Source organism: Pristiophorus japonicus, chromosome 6, assembly GCF_044704955.1.
Source record: "Pristiophorus japonicus isolate sPriJap1 chromosome 6, sPriJap1.hap1, whole genome shotgun sequence".
Taxonomy (NCBI): Eukaryota; Metazoa; Chordata; class Chondrichthyes; family Pristiophoridae; genus Pristiophorus; species Pristiophorus japonicus.
In genome coordinates, this window is record NC_091982.1 from 243885693 (window position 1) to 243898501 (window position 12809).

The 12809-nt window shown below is 50.1% G+C and overlaps 1 protein-coding gene across 4 annotated transcripts in view; it reads right to left on the reverse strand.

Annotated features, from left to right (window-relative positions):
• The window catches only part of LOC139266017 (phospholipase D1-like), a 291725-nt gene that overhangs the window by 38741 nt on the left and 240175 nt on the right, over window positions 1–12809 (reverse strand). For 3 of the 4 annotated variants that reach the window (XM_070883772.1, XM_070883773.1, XM_070883771.1), the window contains 3 exons: window positions 11560–11766; window positions 9939–10167; window positions 8211–8321 (listed from right to left, as the gene is read on the reverse strand). In XM_070883772.1, the coding sequence (XP_070739873.1) occupies window positions 8211–8321; window positions 9939–10167; window positions 11560–11766 (547 nt within the window). The remainder of the gene's footprint in view (window positions 1–8210; window positions 8322–9938; window positions 10168–11559; window positions 11767–12809) is intronic. The other variant, XM_070883774.1, reaches the window with a different exon arrangement.

Consider the following 12809-nt stretch of genomic DNA (forward strand, 5'->3'; position numbering starts at 1 on the left):
ACGGCCACCACATGTTAAAAAAATCCACGCACAGGCATCTTCCACCCTTCAAAATTTAGTTTGGAACATGGAATTTTAGGTCCATCATTGAAACACCTGTGAACTTTTTGATGTGGAAGCAAGTCATCCTCGGTTCGAGGGACTGCTTATGATAATGATGGGTTGATCTTCAACCTCAACTCCACTTTCCTGCACTGTCCCCATGTCCCTTGATTCCCTTAATATTCAAAGATCTAACGATCTCTGCCTTAAATAAACTTAAAGACTGAGTCTCCACAGCCCACTGGGGTAGAGAATTCCAAAGATTCACCACCCTCTGAGTGAAGAAGTTTCTCCTCATCTCAGTCCTAAATGGCCGACCCCTTATTCTGAGACCCCATCAAGAGGAAACAGCCTCCCTGTATCTACCCTGTCAAGCCCTGAAAGAATTTTGCATGTTTCAATGAGATCATCTCTCATTCTTTTAAACTCTAGAGAATATAGACCTAGTCTACTCAATCTCTCAAAAGGGGCGAACCCATCGACCCCTGTGCTCGCAGACCGACATTGGCTCCCGGTCCGGCAATGCCTCCATTTTGAAATTCTCATGCTGGTTTTCAAATCCCTTCCTGTCGTCGACCTTCCCTATCTCTGTAACCTCCTCCAGCACCATAACCCCACCCCGCCCCCGAGATCTCGTCGCTATTCCAACTCTTGTCCATCCCCAGTTTTCATCGCTCCACCATTGGATGCCGTGCCTTCAGCTGCCTGGGCGCTGAGCTCTGGAATTCCCTCCCTAAACATGTCCGCAACTCTGCCTCTCTTCCTTTTAAGATGACCAATCTCTTCGACCACGTATTTGGCCACCTGCCCTAATAACTCCTTATGTGGCTTAATGTCAATTTTTGTTTGATAATCGCTTCACGACATTAGAGGCCCTGTAGAAAGGCAAGTTGTTGTTGAGTAAATGGTGCCACACTGCTTCCACAGAGGGTTGTAGGGTCCAATGAGGTTACAGAGTTCGGGAGGGGCGAGATCATGAATGGATTGGACCACAAGCCTGACAGCCAAAGTGCGTCAGTGAGCACAGGAGTGATCGGTGAATGGGACTTCTCTGTCCAAACCTTTCTTGATTTGAAAAGCTTTTTGACATTCTCCCTTCAGCTTCAGTGTTTCCAGTAAAAAGAAGCTCAAATGTTTCCAGTCACTGTAAACTTCAACAATAAACTGTGGTAACATTCCAGTGCACCCTCACTGTCCCCGTTCCCTCTAATATCCTTCCCATCAATCACTCCCAGGGTTAGATACAGAGTAAAGCTCCCTCTACACTGTCCCCATCAAACACTCCCAGGGCAGGTACAGCACGGGTTAGATACAGAGTAAAGCTCCCGCTACACTGTCCCATCAAATACTCCCAGGGCAGGTACTGCACAGGTTAGATACAGAGTAAAGCTCCCTCTACGCTGTCCCCATCAAACACTTCCAGGGCATATACAGCATGGGTTAGATACAGAGTAAAGCTCCCTCTACACTGACCCATCAAACACTCCCAGGACAGGTGCAGCGCGGGTTAGATACAGAGTAAAGCTCCCTCTACACTGTCCCATCAAACACTCCCAGGACAGGTGCAGCACGGGTTAGATACAGAGTAAAGCTCCCTCTACACTGTCCCATCAAACACTCCCAGGGCAGGTACAGCATGGGTTAGATACAGAGTAAAGCTCCCTCGACACTGTCCCATCAAACACTCCCAGGGCAGGTACAGCATGGGTTAGATACAGAGTAAAGCTCCCTCTACACTATCCCATCAAACACTCCCAGGGCAGGCACAGCACGGGTTAGATACAGAGTAAATCTCCCTCTACACTGTCCCATCAAACACTCCCAGGGCAGGCACAGCACGGGTTAGATACAGAGTAAAGCTCCCTCTACACTGTCCCATCAAACACTCCCAGAGCAGGTACAGCGTGGGTTAGATGCAGAGTAAAGCTCCCTCTACACTGTCTCAGATTTCAAGGATTTTTAGGCCTGAAGTTACAATGTCAGAATGCCCGCCTTGTCTACCAGAATGTAAAGTAAAGCTCCGGCTCCTGCGCTCACACTGCGGTACATCTCCAAACCTGCACTGTTTTCCAACACACTGATATTATTATGTGTTCAGTTGTGAATGCCGACATTTCAGCCTGGGCTGACTGTTGAGTGGACTGAGCTGAGTTATGACAAGGTCCCTTTGTTCTGAAACAGAGTCCTGCTGTGTGCGCGAGGCCAAGAATCCCATCTCCAGGGGGCTTTACTTCCAAGAACAACTCAATTAATTGATTGCCAGGCTCACAGTGCTTTTTCTGTTTCAGGCACAGAGAGACTAAACCTTTCCCCGACACAGTCAGCTATTGAAAAGCTCGCACAGCCAAACTCCCTTCCACTTATCAACTTCATCAAAAGATTTAGCCAAGCATTGCCAATGTGGCACCAAGTTTGTCCCACTTTCAAAAGTGCTTCGTTGGCTGCAAAGCGCTCTGGGACATCCGGTGGTCCTGAAAGGTGCTATATAAATGCACGGCTTTCTTTTTCTTTTTTGGAACCACTCCGCCTCTCCCTCTTCCGATAAGACGCTCCTTCAGACCTATTTTAACCAACCTGTCCTAATATCTCCTTATGTGGCTCGCTGTCACATTTATCCACACAACGGCAATAACAACTTGCATTTATATAGTGCCTTTCACGTAGCAAAAATATCCCAAGGTGCTGTATAAATGAAAGTTGCTATTGTCGTTGTGTGGATCAGTTACCCGGTAGGTTAAATTTGATAGCGGGCCACACATAAGGAGATATTAGCACAGGTGACCAAAAGCTTGGTTAAAGTAGGTTTTAAGGAGCATCTTACAGGAGGAGGTAGAGATGGAGAGGTCTAAAAAAAATGTAAAAGACAGTCTTCTATTTACACAATGCCTGTCACAGCCACTGGACGTCCCAAAGTGCTTTACAGTCAAGGTTGAAGGTCACGGAGGGAATTCCGGAGCTTAGGCCCTCAGTAGCTGAAGGCACGGCACGGCAAGGCACAGGGTGCGGTGGAACGGGGCGGGGAGAGAGAAAATAGCAACGAGTGGGGAATGAAAGAATCAGATGGAAATACTTCAATATTTGTGAAGATTATCCAAGAGATTTGGACATGCAAAACAAACCGAGAAAACCTCCCCTCAATTATCTAAATAAAATTCAAATGCTGCAGTTAAAAATACAGTTCGGGAAACGATATACAGGTCTTTAAATAGAAGGTGCGATAAGATTTACACAGCACTGACATCTCTTCTGACTTGTGGGCTCCATCACTTTCCGACTCCTTTCACTACCCTGAAAGGCCTCATTCGCGCTGAGGCCTGTTACCATGGTCACCAGGCCTTGTGGTAAATCATAAACATTTATAGCACACAAGGAGGCCATTTCGGCCCATCGTGTCTGCGCTGGCCAACAAAGACCTATCTAGCCTAAGCCCACTTTCCAGCTCTTGGTCCGTAGCTCTGTAGGTTATGGCACTTTAAGGGCACATCCAAGTACTTTTTAAATGTGGTGAGAGTTTCTGCGCCTCCCGCCCTTTCAGGCAGTGAGTTCCAGACCCTCACCACCCACTGGGTGAAAACATTTCCCTTCAAATCCCCTCTAAAACTCCTATCCATTACTTTAAATCTATGTTCCCTGGTTGCTAAGGGAAATAGATCCTTCCTATCCACTCCATCTAGGCCCCTCATAATTTTATACATCTCAATAAGGTCTCCCCTCAACCTCCTCTGTTCCAAAGTAAACAACACAGCCTATACAATCTTTCCTCATAGCTAAAATTCTCCAGTTCAGGCAACATTTTCATAAATCTCCTCTGTACTCTCTCTAGTGCAATCACATCTTTCCTGTACTGCGCTCTCCAGAACTGCACTGTACTCTAGTTGTGGCCTAACCAGTGTTTTATACAGTTCAAGCATAACCTCCCTGCTCTTGTATGCTAAGCCTCGACTAATAAAGGCAAGTATTCCGTTTGCCTTCTTAATCACCTTACCTACCTGGTCTGTTACCTTCAGGGATCTGTGGACATGTACTCCAAGGTCCCTTCGTTCCTCTACACTTCTCAGTGTCCTACCATTTAATGGGCATTCCCTTGCCTTGTTAGCCCTCCCCAAATGCATTACCTCACACTTCTCCAGATTGAATTCTATTTGCCACTGTTCTGCCCATCTGACCAGTTCATTGATATCTTCCTGCAGTCTGCAGCTTTCTTCTTCATTATCAACCACACGGCCAATTTTTGTATCATCTGCAAACTTCTTAATCATACTCCTTACATTCAAGTCTAAATCATTAATATATAAAGCAAGGGACCGAGTACTGAGCCCTGAGGAACCCCACTGGAAACAGCCTTCCAATCACAAAAACACCCATTGACCATTACCCTTTGCTTCCTGCCTCTAAGCCAATTTTGGATCCAACTTGCCATTTTGCCCTGGATCCCATGGGCTTTTACTTTCATGACCAGTGTGCCATGTGGGACCTTATCAAAAGCCTTGCTAAAATCCATATACACTACATCAAATGCACTGCCCTCATCGACCCTCCTTGTTATCGCCTCAAAAAATTCAATCAAGTTAGTCAGACATGACCTTCCATTAACAAATCCATGCTGACTGTCCTTGATTAATCCATGTCTTTCTAAATGAAGATTTATCCTGTCCCTCAGAATTTTTTCCAATAATTTTCCCACCATTGAGGTTAGGCTGACTGACCTGTAATTACTCGGTCTATCTCTTTTTAAACAAATGTACAATGTTAGCAGTCCTCCAGTACCACATCTGTATCCAGAGAGGACTGGAAAATCATGGTCAGAGCCTCTGCTATTTCCCCCTTTGCTTCTCTAAACAGCCTGGGATACATTTCATCTGGGCCTGGGATCCTGGGATACCTCAGCCAAGTCACAAGCCCTGAAACGTTATGTTCCTTCTTCCGCAGATGCTGCCTGACCTCTCAAGGGCTTCCAGAATATTCTGTTTTCCTCTCGAACCCAGATCCTGTTGAGAATAGTGAGCGAGGATTGAGAGGGCACCCCACTGAGAGGAGGCCAAGCACCAACCTCACCCTCAATGGATAACCACACGACTGTACTTTCCATCATTTAATGGAATGTTTAGATGCTATTTTTGATCCCCCGGCATGTATCCTTGGTCCCTTCCTAGTTCTCATTTACATGCCCCTTGGCGACATCATCCGACAACGCACCAGTTTCCAAATGTACGCTGACGACACCCAGCTCTACCTCGCCACCACCTCGCTTGACCCTTCCACTGATTTGTCATGCTGCTTGTTTGACAGTACAGAATGAGCAGAAATGACCTTAAATGAAATATTGGGAAGACTGAAGCCACTGTCTTTGGTCCCCGCTGCCCACTACGCTCCCTAGACACCGATTCCATCCCTCTCCCTGGCAACTGTCTGAGGCTGAACCAGACCCTTCGCAACGTTGGTGTCTTAATTAACCCTGTGATAAACTTCCAAACCCATATCATCCCCATCATCTAGATCTCCTTCTTCCGCCTCTGTACCATCGCCCCTCTCTATCCATGCCTCAGCTCATCAGCTGTTGAATCCCTTATCATCTATTCCAACGCTCTCCTGGTCGGCCTCCCACCTTCCACGCACCGTAAACTTCAGCTCATCCAAAATTCAGCTGCCCGTATCCTAACTCGCACCAAGTCCCCCTGTGCTCGCTGCCCGTGTCGTAACTCGCACACGGTCCCGCTCACCCATCACCTTCTGTGCTCGCTGACCATGTCCTAACTCGCAGCAAGTCCCGCTCACCCATCACCTTCTGTGCTCTCTGCCCGTGTCCTAACTTGCACCAAATCCCGCTCACCCATCACACTCTGTGCTCGCTGCCCGTGTCCTAACTCGCACACAGTCCCGCTCACCCATCACCTTCTGTGCTCGCTGACCATGTCCTAACTCGCAGCAAGTCCCGCTCACCCATCACCTTCTGTGCTCGCTGACCATGTCCTAACTCGCAGCAAGTCCCGCTCACCCATCACCCTCTGTGCTCGCTGCCCGTGTCCTAACTTGCACCAAATCCCGCTCACCCATCACACTCTGTGCTCGCTGCCCGTGTCCTAACTCGCACACAGTCCCGCTCACCCATCACCCTCTGTGCTCGCTGCCCGTGTCCTAACTCGCAGCAAGTCCCGCTCACCCATCACCCTCTGTGCTCACTGCCCGTGTCCTAACTCGCACACAGTCCCGCTCACCCATCACCCTCTGTGCTCGCTGCCCGTGTCCTAACTCGCAGCAAGTCCCGCTCACCCATCACCTTCTGTGCTCGCTGACCATGTCCTAACTTGCACCAAATCCCGCTCACCCATCACACTCTGTGCTCGCTGCCCGTGTCCTAACTCGCACACAGTCCCGCTCACCCATCACCTTCTGTGCTCGCTGACCATGTCCTAACTCGCAGCAAGTCCCGCTCACCCATCACCCTCTGTGCTCGCTGCCCGTGTCCTAACTTGCACCAAATCCCGCTCACCCATCGCACTCTGTGCTCGCTGCCCGTGTCCTAACTCGCACACAGTCCCGCTCACCCATCACCCTCTGTGCTCGCTGACCTACATTGGCACCCGGTCCGGCAACGCCTTGATTTCAAAATTCTCATTCTTTTTCTAAAAATCACTCCATGACCGCGCCCCCTCCCTATCTCTGTAATCTCCTCCAGCCCTACAACCCTCCGAGATCTCTGTGCTCCTCCAATTCTGGCCTCTTGCACATTCCTGATTTCCATCGCTCCACCATTGGCGGCCATGCCTTCAGATGCCTGGGCCCTAAGCTCTGGAACTCCCTCCCTAAACCTCTTCGCCTCTCTAGCCTTCTTTAAACCCACCAACCTCTTTGATCAAGCCCTAATATCTGTCCTAATATCTCCTTAAGTGACTCGGTGTCAAATTTTGTTTGATAATCGCTGTGAAGCGCCTTGGGACGTGTCACTATGTTTTTTTGGGGGGGATTTGGTGAGTTTTTTTGCTAATTTTGTGGCTGATGTGGCTTGCGGACCACTCTTGGTTTCTCTTCGGCAAGTTGGGTAAGTTACCACATTCATGGGCATGGCCATTTGCATTTCTGCGATACAGAGGCGGAAGATAAGGGGCAACGGCAAGGGTGGTCAGTTACGTCAGGTAGCAACACAGCAGGACTGTGCCCTCAACCCATCCAGCCACCCCAAAACCCAGGCCAAGGGCCAGCGACCAGGATTGGTCCGAGGAGTGTGGGCCCAGTGTCAGAATCGTACCTGGCGGTGACGCCCACTTCGGCCCTTCCCGGTGTCCGCCGTGGCTCAGTGGGCAGCACTCTCTCTCGCCTCTGAGTCAGAAGGTTGTGGGTTCAAGTCCCACTCCAGAGCCTTGAGCACAAATTTCAGGCTGACAATCTAGTGCAGTGCTGAGCGAGAGCTGCACTGTCGGAAGTGCCGTCCTTCTCAACTCCGTTTTAAATGGGCGACTCCTTATTCTTAAACTATGCCCCCTAATTCTAGATTCCCCCACGAGGGGAAACAACCTCTCAGCATCTACCCTGTCAATGTATCTGGTCATTGATTCATTTGCTGTTTGTGAGTCCTTCTGCACAGCAAGCTCCCACAAGCAGCAATGTGACCATGAGCAGATAATCTGTTTTTAGCGACGTTGATTCAAGGATAAATATTGACCTGAGGACACCAGGAACAACACCCCTGCTCTTATTGCAATAGTGGCCGTAGGATCTTTTACATCCACCCAAGAGGGCAGACAGTGGCCTCGGTTTAACGTCGCATCTGAAAAACGGCACCTCCGACAGTGCAGCGCTCCCTCAGCACTGCACTGGTAAGCTGGCCTAGCTTTTGCGCTCAGGTCTCTGGAGTGGCGACTTGAAGCCATCTGGCTCAGAGATGAGAGTGCGAGCCACTGAGCCACGGCTGGTAGGTACTGGCTGCGCGCTCCCGCCATTTGTCGCCGTGTGCTCCCTGCGAGAGCATTCCCTGCGTCTCATTCTGACGACAGGGCAGACAGAGACAGGCTCGCCCCACACATCAAAAGCTGAAGCACCCAAGCATGCCTTTCCACTGGGAATCATTGCACAGATTTTCCAGTTGGACCAGCTCCCATTGCAAAAAGCCCAACGCAAGCCAGAAGGGATAAAACAAATAACCCCAAGCGTTGCTCGTAAGGTTAACTCACCGTCCTCAGATGGAGAGAGCCCAGGGCTGCCGGCCTGGTGATGAAATCTCTTCAGGTGGGGTAAGCTATCCCTGAATAAGTTCTGCTGGCTGCTGCAAGTGTTAAACCAACCTGCAGAGAGTCATAGGGCAGCAGGTCTGGGGCCGTGTGCACACAATGTACGACCGTTCCCCCCCCCCCGCCCCGACCCCACCAGACTGAGCGACAGCAAACACAGCAACCTCCTTTTGCCTTGTGAGGAGATCACCATCACCTCCAAGTTACACACCATTCCCACTTAAGAATTCGGAGCAGGAGTCGGCCATTCGGCCCCTCGAGCTTGCTCCGCCATTCAATGAGATCATGGCTGATCTTCCACCTCAACTCCACTGTCCTGCACTGGTCGACTCTGAACTGTCCCTCTGAAATGTCCCAGCGAGCCCCTCAGTTATACCAAACCGCTGCGAGAAAGTCAGCACTGTGGGAGCACCGTCACCACACGGACTGCAGCGGTTCAATCAGGGATGGGTAACAAACGCTGGCCTTGCCAGTGATGTCCACCTCCCGTGAATGAATAAAAAATAATTTTGATAATGAGGGGGTTTAGCTGCGAATTAGGAGGGGATGTAAGTCAATCCCCGGGGAGATGAACCCTCAGCAGGAGATGATCTGTCACTGCCTGCTTTGCTGACAATACATTGACTGTCGCTGAGCTGATACATATCCTTTGGCTAGATTGCAGCTGTGTACATGTACTGTGCTGATAGGCCTGCCTTAAGCTCAAGATCCATGTTTGTGGAGAGAGCTGATGCGAACTAAACCATTTATCTTTGGATCTATTGATTGACGTGGTTAACCGTACTCAAGCCTAAGGCACGAGACTGCAGTTAATGGGGAAGGCACTTGAGTCAGAGGTTCTTGAGGTCATGACCCTGCCCCTTGGGGCCATAGCAACCAAAAGGCCCCAAATGCCTGCAGGCACAACCACTTCCATAGGCCCCTCGGCTCTGGGAACTGAACCGATGCTCCCTCCCCAAGCCCATGTGATGTAGGATCCTCACACCCGGTGACGACATTCACCCCAATGCTTCCCGTCTCACTCAGGTCAACCAAGGTTATCGACGACCAAGAAACGGTCACTTTGGCCCTTGACATGACACATCAAGTGTATAATCTGTATTCCACCCCCCGCCGTTCCAACTCTCCCTGTCCCAAACCCCGATCCTTCCTCACCCCAAACACCGTCCATTACTGTCCAAACATCGAGCGTCCCACAACAATTGATCATCAACTAACAGCGGGTGAATTGGTTAATTAGCAACAATCATTTAGCCGCATTAAACGTAACATGCAGGTGATTTCAGTAAAGTCATGCAGTTTAACACTCCGTCAGCAGTTCATGATGCTCACATGTCTGATCAGGAACCTCCCTAACCTGCGACCTTCACGACCTCGAAGGACAAGGGCAGCAGGCTACCAACTGTCAGTTCCCCTCACAGCCGCACGCACCATCCTGACTCGGACATATATCGGCCAATCCTTCATCGTCGCTGGGCCCAAATCCTTGAGCTCCCTCACCAACAGCGCTGTGGGTGTACCTTCACCACACGGACTGCAGCGGTTCAAGAAGGCGGCTCACCACCACCTTCTCCACAGGCGACGAGGGACGGGCAATAAATGCCGGCGACGCCCACAATCCCGAGAGAACGAAGCGGCCGCTCGCCGGCCACACCCCGCCGAAGCACTTACCATGGTCGGTGCTGTCGATGCTGCTCATGCTGTCGCTGTGCTCCAGGTTCTGCCGCTGCAGCTGCTTGACCAGGTTGAAGACCGGGAAAGACTTTCTCACCTTCCCTATGCCCTTCATCCGGGATGCCTCCAGCACCTCCTCTTCCTCACTCCGTTCGAACGTCACCTTCGCCCCGTTCCTCGGGGCTTCCCGCTTGAGCTCCCCGTCCACACTGGGAACAGTGACCGACTGTGAACACAGCGATGAATTCCGTGAGATCCCAGCTATATTATGCAGTGTCCGCGGTGGGAGTGGGGGAGTGGGGGGGGGGGAGAGAAGTCTTCAGGCCCAACATCACTGCGATAAGGATGGACTGTGCACTTTGGCGCCAGTCGGATCCATTCTGCGCATATTTTAGGTGGCAGAGAATTGGGGGAATGGTTTACCTCGGGCTCCAAAGCTTCCTCCGCGCTCTCTCCCGCGGTGTAGACTCTCACTGGGGGTGGGTTGGATGGATGACAGCAGCCCCTCTGCTGTCTCCATCCTTCGCCCATGTGAACCGACACACTGAGGCAATCCTACCCTCATCTGCACATGGGCACATGCACATCCAAACGTATGCACACACACACACTCATTCACACACTCATTCACACACACAGACACACACACACTCAAACACACACACTCATTCACACACACATACACTCACACACACACACTCATTCACACAGACACTCACACACACACACACACTCATTCACACAGATACTCACACACACACACTCATTCACACAGATACTCACACACACACACACTCATTCACACAGATACTCACACACACACACTCATTCACACAGATACTCACACACACACACTCATTCACACAAACACACACACACACACACTCATTCACACAGATACTCACACACACATACTCATTCACACAGATACTCACACACATACACACTCATTCACACAGATACTCACACACACACACTCATTCACACAGATACTCACACACACACACACACTCATTCACACAAACACACACACACACACACACACTCATTCACACAAACACACACACACACTCATTCACACAGATACTCACACACACACACTCATTCACACAGATACTCACACACATACACTCACACACACACACTCATTCACACAGATACTCACACACACACACACACATTCATTCACACAAACTCACACACACACACACTCACATTCATTCACACACACTTACAAACACACACTCACATACACGCACTCACATACACACACTCACACTCACATTCACACACACATACACACACACACACTCATACACACTCTCACACACATGCACACTCACACACGCACACACTTACACACACACACACACAGTCACACACACACACACATGCACGTACTCACACACAAACACATGCACGTACTCACACACACACACACTTGCACACATATACAAACACACTCACACTCACTCACACACACACACTCTCACACTCACATGCACACTGTCTGACACGGGCACACCCACAGGCCGGGTCTGGAGCCTGGGTCTTTCCTGGTCAGTATGGCCCGAGCGACTTGCCGGGTGCAGGGAATACCGATCAGTGCTGTCCTTACTGCTTGGTTGGTGGGGTTGACAGACGGAGAGCGCATGTTCCGCGTCACACTGCCCACGTCGGCCAGGCGGTGCTCGTGGTCGTCCCACCTCCCGTACGCCAGGTCGATGCCGCCAACGAACGCCACCGATTGGTCAATGACCACCAGCTTCTCGTGGTGTGCCCACAGGTACACAGTGGAGGACACGTGGTCCGGGTGCCTCATCACCTGAGAGAGAAAGGGGCCACAGCACAGAACAGGAACCGGTCAGTCGACATTCAGGCTTCCGGTTAGCACAATTTGTTGGCACTTGGACGCTATATTATAAAAAAGGATATCGAGGCACTGGAGAGGGTGCAGGGGGACTTACAAGGATGATACCAGAAATGCGAGGGTGTACATATCAGGAAAGGGTGTACAGGCTGGGTCTCTTTCTCTTGAAAAAAGAAGGCTGAGGGGTGACCTAATAGAGGTCTTTAAAATTATGAAAGGTTTTGATAGAGTGGATACAGAGAGAATGTTTATAATTGTGGGGAAGAGCATAACTAGAGGCCATCAATATAAGATAGTCACCAAGAAATCCAATCGGGAATTCAGAAGAAATTTCTTTACCCAGAGAGTGGTGAGAATGTGGATCTCGCTACCACAGGGAGTGGTTGAAGTGAATAGTATCGATGCATTTAAGCGGAGACTAGATAAGCATATGAGGGAGAAGGGAATAGAGGGTTATGCTGATAGATTTAGATGAGGAAAGCGGGGAGGAAGCTCAAATGGAGCATAAACACCGGCACGGACTGGTTGGGCCGAATGGCCTGTTTCTGAGCCGTATATCCTAAGTACCTCTCTTCTGCCCCTAGGCCAGGTGTGGGAAACCCAATCGAGATGGAGGTTACTGGGAATGCCAATCTGTGCTTCTAAAAGAGCTTGACCTGCAGGAGCAGCTATCAGGAAGTTGGACAGGGGACTCCAGCAGATTTTCCCTCCATTAATCCACATTCCCGATTATCCGTTACTGGAGGGAAGATTCTGCAAGGTCCGTATCGCTCCCCACCCCCCAAATCTCTGTCACGAGCTCCTGGCTCGTGAAGCTCTACTCCAGGCAAACACGGAGGAGCAGGGATGGAAAGAAAATTATGGGTGGGAGGGCACGTTCAATAACAGCAACGTTCATTTGTATAGCATCTTTAAAGTCATAAACTGTCCCAAGGCGCTTCACAGGAGTGTTATTGGACAAAATTTGTCACCGAGACACATAAGGCCATTAGGACAAA